We start from the raw sequence: 26,560 nt of genomic DNA on the forward strand, positions 1-26,560 counted from the left end.
TCGATACCCCAATAGCACAGCGACGGATCGTCTACACTTTAGGAACGAAGGTGGATCGAATGACGCCAAGGGCGGTTGCGAATGGCCGTCTGATGAGTCGGTCTCGAACTCCTACACGCACCGCTTTGTAAGAGACTCGAATAGTTCTAAACGAACCAAAGAGAGAATGAAAATCCTCACAGAAAAGTGTTTAACTCGAAATCAAATTGTGTGTCTTCCATTCAGCCTAAAGGCTTAATTTATAGAGTTTACAAAGGTCAAATTCGTAGCTCCATGGGCCCCATAACCTAATAAGCCCATTTAGCCTTATTTAAGTACTAATAAACATAAAACAAAGGACCATCCCAATACAAACACACATGGGCGTTTTAGATAACATGTCTTGACCCAAATAACACAAACTGAAATAGAAAAGTAGGAATAGTCCGACTAATTCAATTCAGCCCAAATAACATTCTTCATTGGTGTTTCTTGGCTTCCTTGAATTCTCTCCTTTGCGAGCTTGTCCCCTTCTTCATCCTGGAGCTTGATGATCAGATTGTTAAGCTCCTCCTTGAATCTCCTCGCTCGAGCCCTCGTCACGGGTCCTTCCGGCACTTGGTATTTTGCTTGCGGCTCCTTTTGGGGCATGTCATCATCATTCCCCTCGTCTTGAAAAGGATTTTCCCTCAAATCATGATCTGCATCAAAAGGAGATAAGTCAGTCACATTGAATGCAGCACTAACATTATACTCACCTGGAAGATCCAATTTGTAGGCATTATCGTTGATCCTGTGAATAACTTGGAATGGTCCATCGCCACGCGGCTGCAGTTTGGACTTGCATTGCTCCGAAAAATGCTCCTTGCGCATATGTAGCCAGACCCCATCACCGGGTTCAAAAATCACTCTCTTGCAGCCCTTGTTGGCTTGCTGGGCATACTGCTCCGTTCTTCGCTCAATGTTGAGTCGTGCCCTCTCGTGAAGCTGCTTAACAAGCTTTGCTTTCTGTTCACCATCTAAATTCACATGCTCAGACATAGGAATAGGAGATAAATCCAACGGCGTTAGTGGGTTAAAACCATAGACAATCTCAAAGGGTGAGAACTTAGTAGATGAATGAATAGCGCGGTTATAAGCAAACTCAACATGTGGTAAACAATCTTCCCAAGTTTTGATATTCTTCTTAATTATTGCCCTCAACAAAGTCGACAAGGTCTTATTAACTACTTCGGTCTGACCATCAGTTTGGGGGTGACAAGTAGTCGAAAACAACAACCTAGTACCCAACTTAGCCCATAAGGTCTTCCAAAAGTAACTTAAGAACTTGGTATCCCTATCCGAGACAATCGTCCTAGGCATGCCATGCAACCTAACAATCTCTCGAAAGAACAAATCAGCAACATTAGAAGCATCATCGGTTTTGTGACAAGGGATAAAATGTGCCATCTTTGAAAACCTATCAACCACTACAAAAACAGAATCAGGACCTCGCTTAGTCCTAGGCAAGCCTAACACAAAATCCATAGATATATCTACCCAAGGTGAGCTAGGAATAGGCAAAGTATACATACCGTGTGATTGAACTTTCGATTTAGCTTTCCTACATGTGACACAATTACCACAGATCCTCTCAACATCACGCTTCATGCGAGGCCAATAAAAGTGCTCTTGGATCACTCCTAGAGTTTTTGCTATCCCAAAATGTCTCATAAGGCCCCCACCATGAGCTTCCCTAACTAACAACTCCCGAAGAGAATAACTAGGCACACAAAGTCTACCAAGCCTGAACAAAAATCCATCATGCCTAAAGTAATCTCCCGACGCCATCTTCTCACACTTCGTAAATATCTCACTAAACTCTCGGTCTTCTAGATACAACTCTTTGATATGTTCAAAACCAATCAATTTAGCATCTAAAGTGGAAAGTAAAACATACCTTCGAGAAAGGGCATCGGCTACCACATTCTCCTTACCTTGTTTGTACTTGATGACATATGGAAACGGCTCGATGAACTCCATCCGTTGCGCATGCCATTTGTTGAGCTTTTGTTGTCCCTTCAAGTACTTGAGTGACTCATGGTCGGTGTGGACCATGAACTCTCTTGGCAAAAGGTAGTGCTGCCAAGTCTCTAAAGCTCGAATCAATGCGTACATCTCCTTGTCGTAAGTGGGGTAGTTAAGGGTGGCCCAACTCAATTTTTCGCTAAAATACGCAATCGGCCGCCGATCTTGCATGAGATCTGCTCCGATTCCCACGCCGGACGCATCACACTCAACCTCGAATGGTTTATCGAAGTTAGGTAATGCGAGACAAGGAGGGTTGACTAATTTTCCCTTGATTGCGGTGAACGCCTCCTCTTGTTCTTGCCCCCATGCGAACGCCACATGTTTCTTCATCACCTCCGTGAGCGGGGCAGCGATCGTGCTAAAATCTCTGACAAAGCGCCTATAAAAGCTCGCTAAGCCATGAAAACTTCGTACTTGTGCTGCATTTGTCGGTGTCGGCCACTCTTGAATAGCTTTCACCTTTTCCTCATCTACCTGCACTCCTTTAGAACTTACAACAAAACCCAAGAAAACAATGTGATCGGTGCAAACGGTGCACTTGTCAAGGTTAGCAAATAACTGTTCACATGTGAGTACAATAAAAACCTCACGCAAGTGTAAGACATGATCATCCAGGGTCTTGCTATAAATCAAAATATCATCAAAGTATACCACCACAAATTTACCAATGAACGAACACAAAACATGATTCAGAAGTCGCATAAATGTGCTAGGTGTATTAGTCAAACCAAAAGGCATCAGTAACCATTCATACAACCCAAGTTTAGTTTTAAAAGTGGTTTTCCATTCATCCCCCTCTTTCATTCTAATTTGGTGGTACCCACTCTTTAAGTCAATCTTAGAGAAAACACACGCACCATGTAATTCGTCTAGCATATCATCCAATCTAGGAATGGGAAATCGATACCTGACCGTGATGTTATTGATGGCTCGGAAATCCACGCACATCCTCTGGGACCCATCCTTCTTTGGAACCAATCGAACTGGTACGACGCAAGGGCTCATGCTCTCTCTAATGTACCCATTTGACAAAAGTTCCTCGACTTGTCGTTGCAACTCCTTCGTTTCCTCAGGATTGGTTCGGTAGGCCGGTCTGTTTGGAAGCGAGACCCCGGGTACAAGGTCAATCTGATGCTCAATCCCCCGAATCGGTGGTAGTCCCGTTGGCATGTCTCGAACAACAACGTCCTTGAACTCCTGCAAAAGAGAAACAATGGAAGTAGGTAGAACCTCGCCATGTTGGTTAGTGAATAAGGCAGCCTCATTGTACACAAGTAAAATCATCGGCTGTTTGGCAAAGAAGGCTTTCCTCACATCACTCTTTCCCGCAAAGAAGTTGTTTTGTTTTCTGTCACCTTTTCATGACCTCATCTTTTCTATCACTCCCCACTTCTCTCTCGGGTTTTCTCTCTGGGACTCTCTCTTTTTTTCTCTCTATTTTTACCTCATCCCTTGGTTCCTTTCCCTTCTCTAGGGCCCTAAACCTTTCCCTCTCTTGTTGCTTCCTCAGTTGATCTTCATGAACTTGCTTTGGAGTAAGGGGTGCGAGGGTGATGGTACGATTCTTGTGACTGAGGGAGTACATGTTGGTGTAGCCGTCATGAGTCACCCTCCGATCGAATTGCCACGTGTTGTCAATGGTGCCCACAAGAAGAGTAGTAGTGTCTATTTGTGTACATTTGATGTAATATAGTCTTACGAAGACTCTTGCTTGTAATTGCTTATTCATCATTAATAAAGTTGAAACGTTCATTCATTCTTTCTTTGTTTGAAGCTTTATGATAAAACCTTAGTCTTTTAGTCCATAAACAAACTTAACAACTTACGAAGAGACAAATGTAGATTTGCATGAACAAACTCTTCGTAGTTTGCTTAAAACGATATATTCGCAATCTTAGGGTCAAAGGACTATTGACCTCAGTATGATTGTTAGAAGAATCTATGATGTCTGGTTATGAGGCATTGAGAGTTTGGGACTCTATAGTTCTTCTAGGTATCTTCCGAAGGTACTGAATTGACCAGTGCACTTCTAGAGACAATATAAGAACAAACCATTTAACCTCTTATGTCTCGAAGTCACTATGTATGAATTGCATCATGCTTACCTTAATCCTGAAATGAGACATGTCATTTCACACCTTAGTATTCTCATTTGAGAAAGTCAAAGTTCGGACTCACTATGTGATTCCGAACAAGGCCTATTGGTGAAGTACTAAGTTGTGAGTCTGTCATGAGTAACTTTGTGAAGTTCTCATAGATATGGAATTCATGTACAAGATTGCTGAAATGCAATGTATGTCACCTCATGCTTTGTTCCTTGGAGTGTGAATAAATGAACTGGCCAGTGTCCAAATTGAGTCCTGACTCTTTTGGATGAAACAATGTGACTTGTTAGCTCCTCGTCAATACATTATTTCTAACTTATTCACAAGCGACAAAGGAGTTGAGGAAATAACAGCTAGAAGGGTAAAATGGTAATTTAGTAAATCCCGACTAGCTGATGACATTCATGAAGGGTAAACATAGATAATATTCAGTGGATCCGCTCATCATAATTAGGTCGAATTCTTGAGTAGAAAATAAATTCATTTGAACCGAGAGATTTTCAGTGTCAGCTCTTTAGTGGAGTCAGTTGGCATTAAGCTAAACTTGGAAAAGGTTTGTGAACTTTTGAGTCCAAGTGTTTAGCTCAAGCTTTGTTCATTTGGGTCCATGAGGTCACTGTCACGAATCACATCGATAGGAATAGTTAAACTGGAAGCTAAGTCAAAACAAGAACGAAAATAGTCAAAAGGGTATTTTTGTCTTTTGAGACAAAGGATGAAATGAATGTCAATAAATTTTTTGACAAGTTCATTTGATGACTTAATGTCACTCGGCCATGACTTGATCATTGGGCCTTGTGAATTAATTTCATTTCATAAGAATTTTATTGAAAATTCTTAATGGGCTTTTCTTATGTTGTTATGAACAAATGAAGAAAAATCTAGAAGGCTTCTAGAAAGTCTTACACGCCCAAACCCAAGAGAAGAGAGTTTATTTTGTGCATAAATGTATTTAGATACTTGCCAAAAGAAAAAGAGGAAACAAATTTGCATGTAGATGCACAAGGAATTTCGGCCAAGAGAGTAATGGGCAAGGCAAGGAACAAAAAAAGGAAACAAATCCAAGCCTCTAGGAGGCAGCCTTGGGCGCCCAACATGGAATGGGAAATAAGGGATTTTTGCTCATGAATATGTGATATTCTATAGAAGAGGAAAATACCTTATTGAAGGTAAAACCTCTCCTATAAATAGGAGCCCCATTCCTCACATTTCATTCATCCAAGTTTAAGAGATTTGAGAGACTCTCTCTCTAGAACTTGGCCGAAAATCCTCTCTCTCTCTCTCTAGTTTATTTTCGATTTTTTCTTGTCTTGGCACCTAGGTCCTCACTCGACCTAGTGTTTAGCTCTGCGACTTCGAGACTTGTTCTTAAGTCGTAGTGTTTAAAAGTGCCCACTCACTGATTCCTTCTTTTCGAGTGATTTAGTGATAGAAACTTTCGTGGTTGCTCGAGGTGCCGAGGAAAGAAAGAGAGACGTGCTACGAGGGGAGACGAGCGTTGCGAACTTTCCAAAAGCTTCTTCAAAGTTCAAGCTTCAAGAAAGGTTAGTAAACTCTTAGCTCATATTGGTTTTTAATTACATGTACTTGCTTCTTTGTCTAGGTTAGTAAAAACTGTTTTTACTTGAAAAGAAATTTTTTAAAATTCCGCCGCTTCCCGAAGCGTTTAATCTTTTTCTTAAACCCTAGATCAATTCCAACACCACGGCCGCCCCAAAAGTATATGCCCCGCGTCCATTGGTGCCACATCACAGAGCACCGAGTCCTCATAGCTGCCAATCCTAAAACTGATAAGGACTTGTTTGTAGACATGTACCTCTTCACCATCATTAAACCACTGAAGCTTGTAAGGACGAGGGTGATTTTTCGTTGGAAGTCCAAGTTTCTTCACTATAGCAACGCTGGCTATGTTCGTACAACTCCCTCCATCGACGATAACACTGAACACCTTCTCACCAATATGGCACCTGGTGTGAAAGATGTTTTCACGCTGCTCCTCATCATCTCATACAACCTGTGCGTTCATAGTTCGTCGAGAGACCGACACAAGCTTTACTGGTGCCTCAATTTCCTCGTCTGACTCTTCTCCGATACACTCTTGATCTTCCTCTTCATCGTCGGTAACCATCTCTCCGGTCGGAAGAATCGTCATGCTCCTCTTATTCGGGAATTGATTTGCGAAGTGACCAACTCCCTGGCACTTGAAGCACTTGATATCACGATTTCTCTGAAATGTCATCTCCGGTTTCTTTTGAGCACTAGGACCAGAACTAGATGTGGTTGGGGCCGTGGACGTGCTTGGCTTGGCTACGTCTCCTCGAGGTTTGAAACTGCTCCGTCTCCTCGAGGTTTGAAACTGCTCTTCTCGTCTCGGTTGAAGGTCTTCTTCCATGCAGGTTGTTCTGGAAATCGACTCCCCCGCAAGCTACCCCTCGTCTTGAGCTGCTTCTCAATCTTGACGGCCAAGTGAACCAAATCCTCCATCTCGACACAATGTTGCAACTCCACTTTGTCCGCTATGTCAGGGTTCAGCCCGTTGATAAATCTGGCAATGGTAGACTCGCGATCTTCCTCTATGTTTGCTCGGATCATGGCAACCTCCATTTCCCGGTAGTACGCCTCAACACTGCGAGTGCCTTGCCATAGGCACTGAAGCTTCTGATAGAGCTCTCGGTAATAGTGGTGAGGCACGAATCTTTTCCTCATGATGGCCCTCATCTCATCCCAAGTCTCTATCGGCTCCTCTCCAGCCCGTTGCCTACTCGTCACCAGCTGATCCCATCAAAAAATAGCATAATCAGTGAATTCAGTGGCAACAAGTATTACCTTCTTGCGTTCGGTGTAGTTGCGGCAATTGAACACAAACTGGGCTTTCGTCTCCCATTCAAACTAGGCGTCCGGGTCACTTTTTCCTTGGAATGTTGGAATCTTCTGCTTGGTGCCACCAATTCCTCCGTCTTCTCTGTCCCTTCCTCCTTGCCTTCTTTCGAACATTCTTTCGTTTCGTCCTCCTCTTCTATAATCCTCCTCTTCAAAATCATTATCCATCTCATCTTCTGTCTCCTCCCTAGGCTGTCTTCGTCTTCCTCTGTTGGGAGCTTGTTGGCCTTCCTCCACTCTCTCGACACGTTCTCGTAGTGGCTCCAACTCTTCCCTCATCATCCTCCTCATCTCTCCTATCATGGCTTGCATCATCAGCCTCCGGTTTGGAATTCCTTCATTTTCGTCGCCGTTGTTGGACATGGTTGCTGCAAGATATTGTTAGTAACAAAAGAGAAACCTCACAAAAATCACTCCCTTACGTGTTTACACTCAAAGTATCACTCTGCACTCGTGTTTGATAATGGCGATAGTTATTCTCTCTGCCTTTTACCACTCACTCAAACTCTCTATAGGCTCGTACCGAACTACTCAGAGACCAGGAAGGTGATGAAAGGAAATTCAAAAACGATACACCAAAACCCACAAACGATACACCAAAACCCATAAACGACACCAAAACGACACGAACAAGAAATACGAGACCACGGAAAGTTATGACCAGGGTCTTAAATGAGTCCCAAAAACAATTCCCCCAAGGTGCGACAATTCAGCCCAAAATTGACAAATGGGCGAAAAAAAATTCGATATGATGTAGGGTACCTTAAAACGCTCCTAAACACACAAGGAATCTATCAGCAAAATAAAATTTGTTGAGCTCTTTCTTTTTTTTTCTCTTTTTTTTTTTGGATATACGGGAGATAAATGCTAATTCAGAATTAATGTGAAACGCTGAAATTGATTGTGATCACACAAAAACAGGAAACGAATGAATGGGTAATTAAATGGAAAATGATTCTGGAAATAAGGAAACTAAATGAAATCCGGAATTAAATGAAAGACCGAATTCAAGAAACCAGGAAATAAGGAGATTTCCGAAATCAAATGCTAAAAATCTGGAAACTGAATAAGTATTGACTTCCGAGAATAGACTTTGACAATTAAAACGAAAATTATGATCTCCACGGAATTTTTTTTTGTTCGGATCTCTTTTCTTTTGTTTTTTTGTTTTGTTTTTTTTTTGTTCTTTTTTTTTACGCTCAAGAACACAAACCTAACCCACAAATAACACAGACCTAACACGAAGATAACAAACACAGCCTCAACACAACAATTACGTAGAGACTAGCTCTGATACCACTTGATACGAACCTCGGCCGACTAAGCTCCGAGACTCGATACCCCAATAGCACAGCGACGGATCGTCTACACTTTAGGAACGAAGGTGGATCGAATGACGCCACGGAGGGTTGCGAATGGCCGTCTGATGAGTCGGTCTCGAACTCCTACACGCACCGCTTTGTAAGAGACTCGAATAGTTCTAAACGAACCAAAGAGAGAATGAAAATCCTCACAGAAAAGTGTTTAACTCAAAATCAAATTGTGTGTCTTCCATTCAGCCTAAAGGCTTAATTTATAGAGTTTACAAAGGTCAAATTCGTAGCTCCATGGGCCCCATAATCTAATAAGCCCATTTAGCCTTATTTAAGTACTAATAAACATAAAACAAAGGACCAACCCAATACAAACACATATGGGCTTTTTAAATAACATGTCTTGGCCCAAATAACACAAACTGAAATAGAAAAGTAGGAATAGTCCGACTAATTCAATTCAGCCCAAATAACACTCTTCATTGGTGTTTCTTGGCTTCCTTGAATTCTCTCCTTTGCGAGCTTGTCCCCTTCTTCATCCTGGAGCTTGATGATCAGATTGTTAAGCTCCTCCTTGAATCTCCTCGCTCGAGCCCTCGTCACGGGTCCTTCCGGCACTTGGTATTTTGCTTGCGGCTCCTTTTGGGGCATGTCCACATCATTGTCTCTATCATCTTATGTCGGTCCACACAATCATGACCTGTAATTTTAGGGTTCTCAACTGTGAGTTTACGGTCTTTTCAGGAGTTGGAGCTGCGAAGAAATGCCATTGTTTTATTTGCATTCTTATCCTCTTCTGGAAAATAGAAAAAAAAAAAAAAAAAAAAAAAAAAAAAAAAAGAGGTAGATGTATCGGGCCATTTGGTCTTTGTTTATTTTCATGAAAGTTTTCCAATGATACTCATAATCACATGTCTCAAATCCAACCTTATATGTAATCAGAATCGAGTTTATTATTGATATTTTGACTTTCGAATATGCAAACAACGTGCTCTCTTATTTTTATAGAAAATGTTGTGAATATATTTTCCTAGGTATTTAGACGCCGATCGTTCTGCCTACCATATGCTTGTTGAAATGCCAATTGCTTCGGGGTGGATACCACCCCAATTGCTTTGTCAGTGAAGGCATATTACCACTGTTGAAGGCTTCATCACAAACATCGGTAAGTTAGACAGTATATGCTCACTCCTATGCTGTTTCTGCAAACATTTTGGTGCACACAAATTAATCGTTTTTTTAAGTTAACTTGCATTCTTATGCTATCACAACTATTAGTGTCATTGTGTTCATTGAAATCTTTCATTGTTAATTATTTCTTCTGTTCAATGTGCCACGAAAAGGGTTTGGAAGTCTCGGTCTATCAAATTTTTAGTTCGTCTTTTTTTGGCAAGTTGCCGATACTTCAACAACAACACAGTTTCATTTCTATTTTATCTTATTATATTATGGTTAGATTTGTTATGTATCTTGAAGTAATATCTTTTCTTTTTTTCAATTATGAGTTCGTAAGGATATTTGCACGAGCCTATCTCCCGAAGATCTTCTCAGCATATCAACGCAAACACACACACTCACAAACTCTGTACAAATAAAGCATAGTAGTAACAAGCAATCTTTAACCAACTATCGATGTAGATACAGAGGTTATGAATGATAGTTGTTTTGATTCTCTTTAGAAAACAACACACTAATCGCAAATGCTAATAAAGTAAACTTCTTATCTTATTCAGTAATCATTCATATTTATTTTATTATCTTCAGTGGACAATATTCCTAATAATCTCTCACTTTGACCCGAGAAGATAAGGCATTTTCCTTAGATCATCAATGCTTAGCCACCGTACTACAAACTGCTTGATATTTGACCAGGATTGAGATTCCCATCTTATGGATTCTCACCTTAATTTATATCTCTATCAATTATGCTTATCGATGTATGTCTCGTCTTATATTCTTCTAGTATATGCTACTTTGCAAGTGATCTTTGACTTACCACTTAAAGTCAAGTCATATTGTTCGTAGTAAATTATTTTACTATTGAACACATTAACACTTCACACATCTTTTAGATAATACACCAGACTTTATATCTTCCAGGTAATAAGTCTACATATTCCTGGTTTACATCCATTTTGGTGCCAAGACTAGTTGCACCATAACATGTATCAATCTGCCACCACTAGTCATAGTGTGAATCACTCAACATATTTATAAGAACTTCTATTGACCTATTTCCATTACTTAGTTATTTATAATTTGTCCTTATAAGTCGTGTTCATATTTAATATACACAGGACTAAGGATTAACTATGTTCTGATAACTCACTATTTCCAGAAATCTTGGTATCCCACACTTTGAAATTTCTCGGAAATTTACCATTGGCAAAAGTCTAATTATTAGTCATTTTAATGAAAAAGTCTTTAGCATCGACAATCAAGCTTATACCTTATATCAATAAGTATATTTGAGATAAAATAAAACGAGTTTGTTGTTTCTAAACTTTAAGTTGTAGAAACAATAAGCTCGGTCAATTTACTTGTGTCATAATTTAGTCCAGTACTTAAACGGTAATGACTTCATTGATGACACACATTTAGAAGTTACACTTATCGATCATTTTCAAAATATCGATTCTTTAAGAAACCTTCATGTACTATCATATCCTGGTTTGTTTAACATTCATATTTCAAAAGTTTTAGTAGATTAACTACTATTCATCTTCACATCGGAGAGAATAGCAATATCGTTTCCAATGTCTCTTTTCAAGGGTTAAATCTCTTATTCACCAAATAGCTTTCAAAGCTCAAACTCATTCATATGTTTATTTATAGATCTCCTTGATTTTCATCAAGCCAATGGCTTAAATGACAAATCTACTAAATCGGATTTATGACTATTGCTAAGTTAGTTTAATATTTTGTGATACTTCACAATCAAGTCTTTCTATTGAAGGAAAGATTTCTTTGATGATAGTGACAAGAATCCAGACAAAGATGCTTTCACTCGGTTATTGACATTGTTGGCAAGGTAACTATCAATTATGCTCTCACTCAAATTATCGAGTAATAGTAGCTTTGTTCCAATTAAGGATGCCGCTTTAAATAGTGGCTTGATTCCTTTTAATGATGCTAGTATTTTGTTATTGAAAAATAGTGGCCAGATTTCAGGTAAGATGCTCTAACTTAATCATTGAACAATAGTGGCTATAGATTCTAGTTAAGGACGCTCTCACTCAATAATTTGAACTATAGTGGTTAGGTTCCATTTAAGGATGCTCTCAATCAATACTAGTGGCTATGTTCCAGTTAAGGATGTTCTCACTCAATAATAGTGGCTAGGTTCCAATAAAGGATGCTCCCACTCAATGATAGTATTATCAACACTAACTTTATCGTTGTGTCTCCTTATTACCTCTTACTCGCACAAATCATTGTCGATATAAGGTAATAATTATTTAGACGCAATCATTGCTCTAATCTATTCTTAACAATTGAATACATTCATTATAAGAAATAAAGAAAACAATAAATGCTAATTATATTTCTAACAAAGATATATCTTAGAAAATATAATTGTGCGCAATAATAGTATATGAACGGTAATTCAATTCCTTCATATTCTATAGCATTAAACTCTATGGAAAAATACACAATGCATAATCAATATCTTAAAGGCATTCAATAAATAAGAGAAAAATATTTAATGACACAACCATGCGTTCATAAATAATGTGATGAAACATAAGGAAATATAAGATTCATATTATATGAAATAACCATGAAAGGCTACAATCCAGAAAACTTGGATTATTTATTCTGACACATCATCATGTTCAATACTAATAAAATCCAATAAATGAAAGTAATAAAACTAGCGGAGATATTAGATCTTCAATTGGAGCATGAGCTTCTCTACAACTCGGGCTTGAATCCGACATTGTTTGACAAGTTCATCGACACTTTCATGCTCCATCAAATCTGCTCTGCGACATGAAAAGAAGTATGCTCATGATTAATTATCCTCAAACAACATTTTTAAGATATCTTTAATCATGAATTTTAAGGTGCGATACCAGCATTCTTCTTGTTTTTTTGAAGCTCGACCAAGTACAAAGGACAATGCCTCTTCCAATAACCTTCAGTGTTGCAGTGGTAACAATTACCAACGCTATCTTGCTTCTTCTCTTACCCCTTTCCACTCTTCTTGATCTTTCTCTTCCTTCTTAGTAGGACCTTTCCTTTTTGAAGTACTAAGATGTGCCTTAGATGACTTAGCACCACCATTTCTTCTTGGTTTTAGACGAAGAACTCTTGTTAGCATACTTAGCCAATCCTTTGTTCTTCTCATGAGACAGTCCATAATTCAACTTATTCATAATATAGTTGAATGTGAACTGTACGAAATCACTAGAACGAGAGTTCAGAATGATTTCCACCTGAGTAACCTCATCCATCTATGCCCCATGGAGTTCAGCTTTGGTAAAATAGTTAGTCATTTTCATGACATGATACCTTACCGGAGTTCCCGCTATCATCCTAGTACTAGTGCACTTACGGGTGAGTTCAATGCGGGCTTGCTCGCTCTACATCTCAAACATTTCTTGCAGCGAGTCAATGATCTCCACAGCAGTCTCATTCCCTTCCATCTTGGTTTGCAACGCATCAGATATACTTGCAAGTATGTAAGCCACGACCTTGTTATTGGCTGTGACCCACCTGTCATAATCCTCTTTTAAGTTTTTAGAGGCATTAGCACAAGGATAGGGAGGTCTATCCTCAGTGAGGATAAAGCAGGTGCTTTCACTCACCATCACAATATTCAAGTCCGACTTCCACTTAGGAAATTTGATACCAGTGAGGATGTCTTTCGATAACGAGTCCATAATAGGGTTTGACATGATTACTGAATTTATAAAAGAACTTCAATTAGCAATTTGAAAAGAAACAACTATCTAGATAATTTAGGATATAAAAACATAATGTAAACAAGCACGGGATAAAAGACTAAGACAAACGAACCAAGTTTTATATTCCATGGTAATTCAACTAATAGTCATAGTCCACCTCACTATTAGTGACATAGCGGAGTACACCTAGCAAAAATGAAATCTGTTTCAGATAAGTGGGCAATCATGCTACATGAACTTTCATAACTATGCTCACTAACTACCAATTTTTAGGAATCGTGGCCACATGCAACAATTAAATTGTTCATGCATTAGTTGACCCAACATTTCAGAAAATGAAAGCTTAGCTCGAAAGCGCTAGAGAAGGTCTAGTCAGGAACGAGATCCATTTCTTTCGCCTATCGCCAAAGATCCAACTGGTATTGGAATCAGAAAAGTCGTTCCGTACGTCAGACATAACATTCACGAAGAAGAGTTGCTGACTCGAGGGGATCTTTCATCCTCACGGTGTTGGTATCAATGTTGGAGGCCTTATATATGACTCAATATACTTCCAGTATTATAATTTTTCTAGCATTAATCGTTAATCTATGTGATACAATTAGGTTTACTAAATCATATTAAAAACCCAAGTGTAATTCTAACCTACCCTTAATAACAAAAGTTTCAATATAGCTTAGTTATTATGTATTCGTGACTACTAGTCTTGATTAACCTAATAGCATCCCTTCACAAGAAAGCTTCCAGTTGGGAAGGCGAGACACTAGGTCCTCTTAAGAGACCCCCAGCTTAGCCTCTTATCGGCTTGGTGACAAAGCTCTTCGATCCGTTCAACTTATTCACTAAAAACTATTCTAATCCAATTAGATATTTCTAAATGAATAAGCCCATGAAAAGCAAGCAACCCACGAAACAATTTATAAGTTACATCTAACAAGCATTGCTAAGCATTTAAATAAACACGCATATAACACGTACGCAAGGTTATATGCGACTCTTAATAAATTAAAACAAGATGAGCCTGATACTATTGACCCATGGATTCAGTTTTGGGCCCATGTATATGTCTCATTGAAAAATAAATCAATATCAAATTATTTATTTTTCTATGTTTTCAAATAAAATCATTAGAGCCCAGCCCATATGATAATTAAATAAAACATTTAAATTTTTTTTAAAACAGTGGTCCCGTGGGCCCACCGGGCTTGCAGGCCTAAGCCTTGACGAATCCCACTAGTCCCTACCAGCCACGGCATGGCTGGGCCTGCATCGGAGGAGCGCCGCAATGAGAATAGCGCACAAAGCCCCGAAGGGCACAGGCAGACGTGATGTCCACCTTTTTCCAGCAGCCCCCGCCACCGTGGCGGGGCTGTTTTGCAGCTAGCGAGGCCCTCCTCCGGTTCAGTCTTCGTTCATCGTTGTGGGTCCGTCTCTCGCCGATCGTCATTATCAAGAATGTGTTCGTCGGATTACAACAATAATAATATTTTTTCGTAAAAAATAAATTACATAAAACCTATACCCTTTGAATTTCGGGTGTACAAAAATTCTACAAAGCGAGAATCCATAATCTACAATCAAATCCGAAGAAGAAAAAATTCGCATATCGCATATCAGATTGAATGAAAAACACAGTCAAATATAATTTCATTCAAACCGTAATTAATTTAAACATGAACGGATCATTCGAATAAGCAAATCAAATAGCTCTGATGCAACTTGTTGGGAATTAGACATCCATATAATCGTTGTGAAAAATAAATAATTACACTAACAGGCTAATTAGTTATACGATTATATAAACTAGATCTAGATTTACAAATTTGAATATAATAGAGCTAGATTTGAGAGAGCGATTCAAGCAACCGATTAAAAGAGGAGTTTTCAATACTTACATGTTTGGCAATCTGCTACTAACACTTTAATCGAGTTCTTCAAGATCCCGATCTGAGCTCCAATGACTCGATCTTCTAGCTTTAGCTCCTATCTTCACTTCGAGAACAATGACTAACACTCGCTGTTTGGATCTCCAGAGATGACACCGTAATCTTCCGAAACGAAATCTCCTAATGGAATAAGAAGAAAGTCTGGACTCACTCGTTATCTCACAACGACTCTTACTTAGTGATTCAGGTCGTGTCCTGTTTTTTGGAATGAAATAACGAATTTCGAAGGAGAGGGAGAGAGAAAAGGAATTGGGCCACACTAATGGTTATGGGCGAATTTTTTGCTTCCTTTCTTGTCTTCTATTGTGTTCTCATTGACCCCTATTTATACTGGTAGAATTGAGATATTTTAGGAAACTCGTAGAAATATTTTACTCTCTTATATTCTTTCTTATTTTGTAGTCAAGTATGAACCATTAGATCTAGACTACAAATCATACTTTTTCTCTCATCAATCAGATTAGAATCTAGGATATTATATTTCCTTATTTTTCTCTTATATTTAAGGAATCTAGATATTTGAGAATAATGAGGACAATATCTTATTTCGTTATTTAATGGAGAGAATATCTTTACCATTATTATTCTCATAGATATTATGAAATTAATTATGAGAGAGAATAAATGACAATATCTTATTTCCTTATTTAATGGAGAGAGAATTTCTCAACCGTTATTATTCTCTCTCTTATTTATTTAGTTACCTGATTTTTTTTCCACAAATCTAGCAACTAATTAAAGAGAGAATATTGGATAATTAATACCCATAGTAGGCGCCTACTATAAGGTCATGGGCCTAGGAAATTTTCGAAGTTTACAGTGCCCATAAGGCCTAACTTAAAATTCAATTAATTATTTACTTGATCCAACAATAAATAATTTATTCCACAGTAAATAATTAATTCGGCAAATTAACAAATTTTCGAATAAATGTTGTTAGACAATGTACATCTGTGAGATTGTAATAATAAATAATCTTCATTATTACTAGAGAGTTCTTATCCATCTTTATCATAGCAGAATCAGGCACTATGGGTCTAGTAACAGAAGCTCACACAAATCCGATTAAAAAGATGAAATAGTCCTTTTTCTTTTTCAATCGATTCGTCAATCTTTGGGATACTCGACAAAATAATCCAAGACTGCACTCTTCTTATTACTAGAATTATATTTTACTCATCGTAAGAGCGTCCATTGATATAGTCAGTACATGATCATGATCTTCCAGGTTCAACTCGTATCGAGAAATGTCAATTATTCCGTTATAAATATGAGCCCTAAGCACCTTTGATTCCCCAACGAAAGATTTTTTCATACGTACTTACTACGAAAGTGTGCACAATCAATCGATTTTGGACCAACCCTTAGGTGAGCGAACATTGCCCTTCTTTTACGAATGCTGGATTCCGTATGTGTGAATTATATTCCGCTCAAGCCATATGCCAAACTCCCAAGACATAAGAATCCCAGCATAATAGTAGCCTGTAACGAATGAGTCAAAGAATTCGATAATATGACCTAGAAGTCCATGATCACTTCAGGCTTTAAATTAAGTTTCACTATGACCATCATAGCAACCCGATTAGTGTATCGTAACGGTACTTGAACGACACATCACAACCAAAGTCTGTCCAGGCCGTACACTTATCAAAAGTGTAGAATGCTCCCACCAAATGATCAACCTTCACTTGTGTTCCACATATATGATTTTAGATTCAGTTTTCTATGCATGTATCAATCATCGACCACGTTTTAGCTCACCGCCCGAACTTAGATGCCCAGCTTGTAATTCTGTTTAATACGGATGCTATGGATGATAGTTGTTATTGATTCTCATTAGAAAACAACTCACTAATCATAAATATTAATAAAGTAAACTTTTTATCTTATTCAGTAATCATTCATGTTTATTTTATTGTCTTCAGTGGGCAATATTCCTAACAGTTGGAGGGCCGATCGGTGTATCCTTCTTGTTGACATCTTCTTGAACATAGTGGCCATTAATTTAATATCCGACTCAATTTGTTTCATAATCCTTTCTTTCATTGAAAAATAAAAGGAAATATGATATACCTGAGAAATGATAGGAAATAGGTGGAACAATTACTTTTCACACAATAGGATGATTGTGTTCCCTCTGAATATTTGCCACATGCTTGTATATGAAAAACTCGTGGTCAGCGTTGAAGAAGAGGAGCATGCCTGAGAAATTTTCCTTGCCAGTCTTCATATCTCCATTCTTAGCAATGAGCATCTCATAGATCAATTAAGGAAGACAAACGAGATGGTTGACCCTGAGCGAGGAAGCGTGCACGAAAATCTGATCAAGGACTATCTTCCAGACAATAATAAGGCCCTTTGTTTTCAAAGGCATACATGAACTGAGATAGAGACTTGCTTGAGAAACCACTTCTTGAATGCTATCCCAAGCCATAGGGAATACATTGTTAACAATTTAGTGGAGGATACCTCAATTAATTCCTTTCAAAGCCATCCAGTCAAACAAATATGGATGTTCTTCATATCATTAGCACTTTTAGGAACAAAATCTTGAAACCAGTTCCACGATAGGTATTTGAAGTACTCCGTGTGAACAATAAATTCTTTTTCTTTCAGCCATAGATGGCCAAAACATGGAATCCTTCAAAAGGAAGAAAATATGAGACATTGTATGCATTTCCACTTGCAACATTATCATGTGAATTGCAGAATTTGTACCACCTAGTTCCATTGCTTTGCAATATGCTGGAACAAACACCATATACTATTAATGTGGACATCGATACCATTGATTGAAACAGATTTCTTGTTTGTGGAAGATGACTTTTTCTTAAGAAGTTTAGACCCTACAATACGAGTGGTTTCCACACTATTATCACTCTCTGTCTGTTCATTATCTTTAGAGACTCTAACCATCACATCATTAGACTCTTCAACACAAGTGGCTTTAAGAGCACATGACTTCTTCTTAGAGGAACCAAGAAAAAACTTCATACCTTCAATAAGAAAGCTGATTGAAAAACGTCAATAGTGTACCAGGGAAGAGAGAAAGGAACAACTTCAACATCTTCTAAAACACCTTCACAATCCACAGTAGGAGATTCACCATCCTGGAGATTCTTGAACACCCCATCTTTTTTCTCAGCAAACTCATCGTCTTGAGATTCTTCGTCTTTGCAGCAATTGTTGGAACAACTTCTTTGACGACAATGTCCCGAGGAGGAAAATCAAAAGCTTCAGTCTAGAAAGCGACAAAAACTAGATCAACATCTTCTTATGCAGCCGTGTTCTCCTCAACCAAGGTGACCTCATACACTTCAGACCCACTAGGAGCAAAAACTCCTCAAACGATAGAAATCAAAGTTCTTTGTCTTCGTCAATTTATTCTTCTCGATGATCACACTTCTCTTCTTGTGGATAACCTTCAATCATTGACCAGGTACTTCATCAGGGTGATGACTAAGCGCGGATCCTCCCCCTAAGTTTCATGACCCTGGTCTAAACCTTCGACATTGTCATTAGGACCCATTACAAGTTTAGAAGACTCGACATATGGACCAACACAAATGAAAAATGAAGAAGATGATTTACCCAAACATGTCTTCAAGTGAGGCGGATCCCCGAGATTATTTGGAATATTGCACATGTGCAGCTAAAACAATGATGAACATGGAGAATCAACACTCGCATTCATGGATCCTCTCCTTGCAGTAATATGCAAGAGGCCTTCCAAGTAGCAAACTTGCAATTCTCCATGCGTAATTGTACATCATTGTAGCGACTAAGGAGAAATTAGGGACATTTTTCTAAACATCACAACAGAATAGGACAGAAGATGTTCGAGCACAATAGAGAACAACTCGTTAAGACTAGCGACTTTCAAGAAGCACGATAGAGATAATAGTTCGAGATTATGGTCGGCGTGTATTGACCTAAAAGAGCTAATTAACATAATGAAACCCTAGGCAAATTTTATTAGAGTCAATACAGAATCTCTGCGTATCAAATCGAAATCAAATCCGATTTTATCTCCATAAATCTCGGAACTAAAAATAGAATACTTTTAGTTCAGTTTGCGCGTACCAGACCACATGACTTGTGCAACCCAAATCTTGAACAAGTAGTTGCACATCGTCTTGAACAAACTAAAATACTCAGTTTTGCAAAACTAAGACCATGCCACAGAAGGAACCAACAAAAGAGAAGCGGATACATGAGCAATCGTCTCCAAGAATACAACGACATAGGAGATAAATTTGAACACGTGTCAGAAACCTACTACCACTGTGAGGGAATTGAGAGGAAAGTTAGAGATATTTTGTGTGTGTTTGGCTTCTGCCTTTCAGTCTTTGTCTTAGCTCTTAGGCTTATATAGGCTCCAAAAAAACATTCACCATCAATGCCCAACAACACCATGAGTGTATGATGAATTCTGATGGTTCAAACATTTAAAAACATTCCCTCATAACTGTGCGGTTATTACTAGCCCATAATGTACACATAATGGTATCATAAATTAATGGAAAACTCTTCAAAAAAACACACAAATATTTAGGAAGTTCCAGCCCGGCCCGGTTCGACACAACTGACATGACTAACTGGATGGACGGCAACATCAGTGATGGAAATTTCCTTAACTAAGATTCTAACTCCTTCTTCTTCTTTGATCCAACACTCAAGAATCTCCAAAAGCTTCTTCCAAAATTTAGGTCTCAAAACTAAGAACTAGAAAATAAAGTATATCTCTCCAAGTGACCTAGCAAAGAGTATAAGGCCCTCAAAAGTATTTTTTGGAAGCATTCTGCCTTGGATGAGATCCAAGGTCCAAGGTTATATCAAAATACGGAGATAAAAAAAGCTAGAAAATGACGCGGGGCGCCGGGCCAGTTGAAGCATTCTCCATGAAGTTACAAAAAGCTCTATTTGACTCGAAATCCTGAAAATTTACTAAAAACTACCAAATAATATAAAATAAAAAAAAAACACTAAGAACAAGCTTTGGTTCTTGTTTAAAAGGTGAAGATAAGTGTGATGTATCTCACTTATTAGTTGGTGCGCGAATGTGGTGGATTTAGGCTTACCTAAGTCATTGCCCTCTACAAAACTAGGTCACCCTTGGGTACCCAAACACTATTGAACAAATAAGCTATATAAACTCATACATTTGTTCATTCTCATTCCATGTGGGACTCTTGTAAATGACTATAAACCACAACACAAACAATTTCATTCATAGTTTTTGATATTTTTCAACACACTTTGAACATCAAGTTCCCATTCATCTTTGCTTTGATTTTGGCAAATAAATCATCCTTATACTCCTCGTAACGAGGAATAAGAATCTGCTCAAACTTTTCAGTTTCAAAGAGTGAAACCCACTCGAATATTTGCCGCGAATCAGCCAATACAATAATATTAAATACTCTTTAATATCATTTACCACACAAAATTTTCAACAATACCCGCCAGGTCGCGGGTGACATAATCTATCACCCATCATCTGTTACCATGGTTTACAATTTTTTTAACATATTATCTAAATCGAAATTCAAAATTCAAAATTAAAATTCAAAATATAATTTCAAGTGCGAATACTAAAAACATTAGAATTCATATTACAACATAATAATTTAAAGGATTGGATGGTATCTAATTTTTTATAAGAATAATTTTAATGGGTCAAGTTGGCGAGTTAAGAGGTCGGGTATCACTCGTTTACTTGTTAACCTGTTTTGAATGAATATCACCCGACCCATTTAGACCGAGTAACGAGTGAGTAAATGGATATTGCATAATAATGCTATTTTGAGTCTCTTTACTTTCACACATAACCCTTTATGCTCAAACTCATGTAGAGACAATGGCATACACCAAATAATTATAAATAAATAAAAACTATATATTGAGGTGAAAATTAATTTAGGAGAAAATTGTATACAAAAGATCAAAATCGGAAAGAAATAGAAATTGTGTATCTATTTATAGTTTATTTGCCCCTTCTCGATAGTTCCATTGCAGGTATTTCTCGCATTGAGTGTGGAACAACATTAATTTCCAGTCATAAACTCATCATTGATCATTTTCCGTAAGCAAGTCAATGCTTGCTAATCTATAATAATATCTAATGCAATTTAATGACACTACAACATTTACAACATTTACCGACGATTTTTGTCGTCGGTAATAACCCGGGAATCGTCGCTAAATGTATTTAGCAACGATAATAATCGTCGCTAATTGTCCGTGCCTAAATATATTTAGCGACGATTTATTCGTCGGTAACTATTTAGCGACGAGAAAGTCGTCCCTAAATGTTGTGACGATAAGTTTTTTTTCATTTTGAAACAGATAATTAGCGACGACAAAGTCGCTAATTAGCGCGGGAAAAATTCCCGCGTCAATTAGCGACGAAAAAGTCGTCGCTAAATGTTGTGACGAGAAGTTTTTTTCGTTTTAAAACAGATAATTAGCGACGACTTTGTCGTCACTAATTGGCGCGGGAAAAATTCCCACGTGAATTAGCGACGACAAAGTCGTCGCTAAAAATTTGTGTGGAATAATAATTACTGACGATTTTATCGTCGCTAATTATTATTATTATAATTTTTTTTCGTCGTTAATTATTTATTTTTTACGGTTTATTGGTTGTGAAATTCTAAAATGAAAAATCAAATAAAAACTAAATTATATTATCCAAATCAACAACTATATAAAATCCGGTTACGTACGTTTTCGGTTATCGAGAAATATGTAAATAATAAATACACAAAACAACTAATAAACCACTAGTCGCGACGTTTGCTTTGTCGTCCCACCGCTCGTTTTCCCCCTCCTCGACGAGAAACGCTCTTCTGCTAGCGCTGAAGTTCTGCAGGCTGCGGCGTCAAAGTAGACTGACTTGGTCCGCTGGGCGTCGTCTGCTGGCTAGCGTCGGGAGTCCTCTGCTGGCCGCCCGTCGGAGTGTGGACATCGGGCGTCGGAGTGTGGACGCCGGTCGTCGGAGTCTGCTGGCTGTGGGACGACGGAGCGTGCTGCGAACTCTGCGGAAATTGAGGCATAAACGAGCTCAGGTTGAGGCCGGGCACTTGACTCTGTATTGCCTCGGCGAACGAGGCGATGGTCAACGTGAACACCTCCTGGGAGATATATCCTGGATGCGACGTCCCAGCCTCCGAACTACCGCAGACTTCGGCGACTTCAGCCGCCATCCGTGCTCCCTGTGGCACCAAACGCCCGACGCCGGTCAAGTGATCAGACCGCGAACCCATAATATCGCGGATCGCCTGCTGCTCTAGGACGGAAATATCGACGTCCGCTCCTTGTTGCTCAGCCTCCGCTCGCAACGTGTTGAATCTATCGACCAGTCGATCCTGATATAATTAACTAGTTAGTATCTATTAATCGAAAAATAAGAAAAATAAATGTAAACTTACATAACGTGTGGAGGCTTCAGGAGTCAGCCACTCGGACTTGTCGGATTGATGTTGGCGCTTGTAGTTCGCAAACAAGCTCTCGAAAGCGCCTGTCTCGGTGCTCTTCTGCATGTAAACTAAACTTCAAGTGCTAGATAATTTTAACGATTTGATGTATCATATAAACATAAAACTTACGTTCTTCATGCGATGGGTCGAGAACCCAATCGTCCCCTGTCGAGTCTTCGTCTTCTTTTTCGCGCGATTCGCCTTATTCTTCGCTTGTATAGCCTGTAATATAAGTAAACGTACACGTAAATAACAAATCGTTTAATAAACATTCAATTAACGTAAATGATTCGATATTACCTTAAACTCATCGCTCGTATATCGTTGTATCAGCGTCTCCCATTCGGTGTCGAGCTTAACGGTCTTCGGTTTCAGCGACCGCGCCACCTGTACGCTGCTCTTGCAGTCGATGTCGAACCATGACCGCAATGTATGCCTCCAATCGCAACTTCGCGTCTCGAATGATTGCCGCATCGACAATCGCCTTCTTCTTCCCGGTTGCATCACCATCGACTCGAATGTCGTACTTGTCTCAAATCGCTGCTCGGATCTCGGCCTCCTTCGCCGGCCCCACGTTCGCAGTCGTCCACCTTGGGACCGTAGGCGAGATCTTGTCTCGGACGACCAACCCGAGCGTGTTCGCGAACATCGCGAGATCCGGATCTATCTCACGCTCTGGCTGCAAGAACGAATGAAACTCCTCGTTATAAATAACGACTTCCTTCACCCCGGGGCGCCGTGCACGCTCAGATGGAAGCCCGACCGTCGGCCCACGCACGGCCGGTTCGATATCCTCGTCTTCTTCTTCGACGCCATCACGTACGGGCGCCGACTGGCAATAATTCGGGAGACGGGCTAAGAAGTCATCCCCGCCTCCACTGCCTCCAGCTCCTGTAGCCGCAGCCATCTGAAATTCAAAACAAAATTTATTTAGTTATGCATTCGTAATTATTTAAATCAGTTAATTTAGTAAGTAAATGAAAAACGTTATATACTATCAATCATCGTCGTCTGACAAATCATCTTCTTCCATCAAATCTTCCTCCTCAGTTTCTTCGTCATCGATAAACTCTTCTTCTTCAATATTTTCCAACAAGTTCACTGCGTCGTTGCTCACGGGCTCTGGTATCGCAGACTGATGACGCGTTGACAGTGAATCTAAATCTAACGGTTCTACTGACAACTGAACTGAAGACGAAGATTGACCAAGAATGAGGTTAATATCAGGAAGATCCCACACATTTCGATGATTACACTCTTTGACGATTCGCCAATCAGGACCATTCAAGTTATCTTCCAAGTAGAAAACTTGTTTCGCTTGAGTTGCCAAAATATCGATAACTCCCGTTCGACACCTTCGAAGTTAGACGCGACGTCTGTTCGTTGGGGCATGTTGAAACGATTCTCAACGCCTTCTAGATACCTTGAGCATAATGTTAATGCTTCATTTCGTACCTTGTACAGTTTGTCTTCCTCATCGGGTGTAACAACCGCAAGAATCGACGATGATCGCAGTAAACAATCTTGTTTCGAGCCTTGAAAGATGGTGTGTCGTTGTTACACGTCGGACAAGCAAGGTACCATTGACCACTCCATCCCGACAAACTGCTTCTCGCTGGAAAATCATTCACCGTCCATAGAAGTACGGAAAACAACCTGAATAGCTCACCGGTCGAACCATCTCTCAACACAACACCGGTTTCCCACAATTCCTTCAGCTCATCAATCAGCGGTCGTAAGAAAACATCCATGTCTTTTCCCGGCGCACTACGACCTGGTATAAGCAATGTTAACATCAAGTACGATGTTTTCATGCACAACCACGGCGGTAAATTGTACGCAGTCAAGACTACCGGCCACATACTGTACGATAAACTCATGTCACCAAATGGGTTGAAACCATCGGCGGCAAGTCCAAGCCGGACGTTCCTCGGTTCTGCCGCAAACATGGGATATTTTCGGTCGATCTCCTTCCACGTTGCTCCGTCTGCAGGATGTCGCAGGCGTTCATTCTCGTGCCACTGCATCTCTAGAGCTGTGTGCGGACTCGCGTACAGTCGCTTAAGTCGATCTTTCAGTGGAAAGTAGCGCAACACTTTATGCGCTACTTTTTTTCCACCGTCTTTCTTCAGCCACCGGCTCTCATTACAAACTGGACACTCGTCTAGATTGGCGTTGTCCTTCCAAAACAACGCGCAATCGTGTTTGCAGACGTGAATCGACTTGTAACCCATACCAAATCGACGCAATTTCGCCTTTGCTTCATAGTGTGACTCTGGAATCGTGTTGCCGATCGGATGAGATTTTTTCAGTACTTTCAGTAGCTGATCAAACGACTTATTCGTCCACTTGTTCATCACTTTCAAATGCATCAATGTGACAACAAATGAGAGTGACGAATACTCCGTACAACCCGGCCATAATTTTGTGTTCAGGTCGTTGAAAAGGTCATCGAACTGTCCACTCTGGTATTATGCATTCGGGTCAATACTGTCATCGTCACCGTCTACGTCGTTGTGATGTAAGATATCGTGTACAGCATCAAACATCCCTCCTCCTCTGTACTCCGTCTGATACTGCATTACATCATCTTCTTCCTCCCCGTGAAAGTTCCACCTCGTGTAATTCCTCTTAAATCCTCTGATAAAGAGACGATTCTCTATATCAGGAATTTTTTGCATCAACACGTTGTTACACCTCTTGCATGGACACTTAACTCGTCCTTCGACATTTACGTATTGTCGGGCCATTGCCATGAACTCTGTCATACCAGCCGCAAACTCAACGCTTAAACGTTGGTCCTCGATTATCCAATTCCTATTTGGATAACTCATTTTACCTATAGATTAAACATTTCAAAATTTAGTAGTTTTCGGATTTTATTTTATAATTTCACGATCGATCCTACCGAAATTTCGGCAGAACCTCCCCTATAAACTTAACAACCCGGCATCAAGCCTTTAACTTTAAAACCTGCATAGAAACATCCTAAAACTAACAATAAATCCAACCTCATTGGTTCGATTATTAAAATTCATAATCCATCACATTTTTAATCATTTCTAACAACAATTAAATACAATTCCATTTAATTTACATAAACTAACTAATTGTTTTTACATAATTTTACCAAATATAAAATTTATAGCAAATATATAATTCATTTATAACTAATTAATTCATTTATAATTTATAAAATTTATAACAAATATATAATTCTAAAAATATAAATGATGTAAATATAACTAATTAAAATAAATTTATAACTAATATATAACTAAAGTTTATAATCCTATATATATTAATCATATATAACTAATATATAACTAATATATAAATAAATTTATAACTAATAAATTTATAACTAATATATATTAATCCTATAACTAACTAATATATATATATATATATATATATAAAGTTTCTTAAAAAAAAACTTACCGATCGGTATAAGAGGGAGAGCGGTGTGGAGCGGCGGAGCGGCGTCGGTGGGTGGAGCGGCGTCGGTGGTGGAGCTGCGTCGGCGTCAGCGGCGGAACGGCGGAGGAGCGGCGGATCGGAGGAGCTGCAATGGGAGAGAGAGACTTTAGGAGAGAGATGTGAGGAGATAGAGAGAAGTAGTGAGGAGAGAGAGACTTACCGGGGAGGCACACGGCGGAGGAGCGTCGGCGGCACACGGCGGACGAGGCACACGGCGGAGGAGGGAGAAAGTAGAGAGAGAAATGTAAATTTTAGGGTTTCTGAGCGAATGGGGAAGCTGGGTCGCGATCTGGTATTTAAAGACATTTACCGACGATTTTATCGTCGCTAAATGATTTCATTTCGTCGCTAAATGAACTTACGTTAACCAGACATTTAGCGACGATTAAATCGTCG

General features: G+C 39.2%; 1 protein-coding gene across 1 annotated transcript; it reads right to left on the reverse strand.

Annotated features, from left to right (window-relative positions):
* Positions 1 to 12,933: 12,933 nt before the first annotated feature.
* LOC149378712 (uncharacterized) lies at positions 12,934 to 13,248 on the reverse strand. The gene has a single exon (XM_089603834.1). It carries the CDS (start codon positions 13,246 to 13,248, stop codon positions 12,934 to 12,936), a length of 315 nt encoding a protein of 104 aa, XP_089459960.1.
* Between the last annotated feature and the right edge of the window lie 13,312 nt (positions 13,249 to 26,560).

This window comes from Urtica dioica, chromosome 12 (assembly GCF_054948205.1).
Source record: "Urtica dioica subsp. dioica isolate 48M chromosome 12, U.dioica_male_clone48M_v1_H2, whole genome shotgun sequence".
In the NCBI taxonomy this organism is placed as follows: Eukaryota; Viridiplantae; Streptophyta; class Magnoliopsida; order Rosales; family Urticaceae; genus Urtica; species Urtica dioica.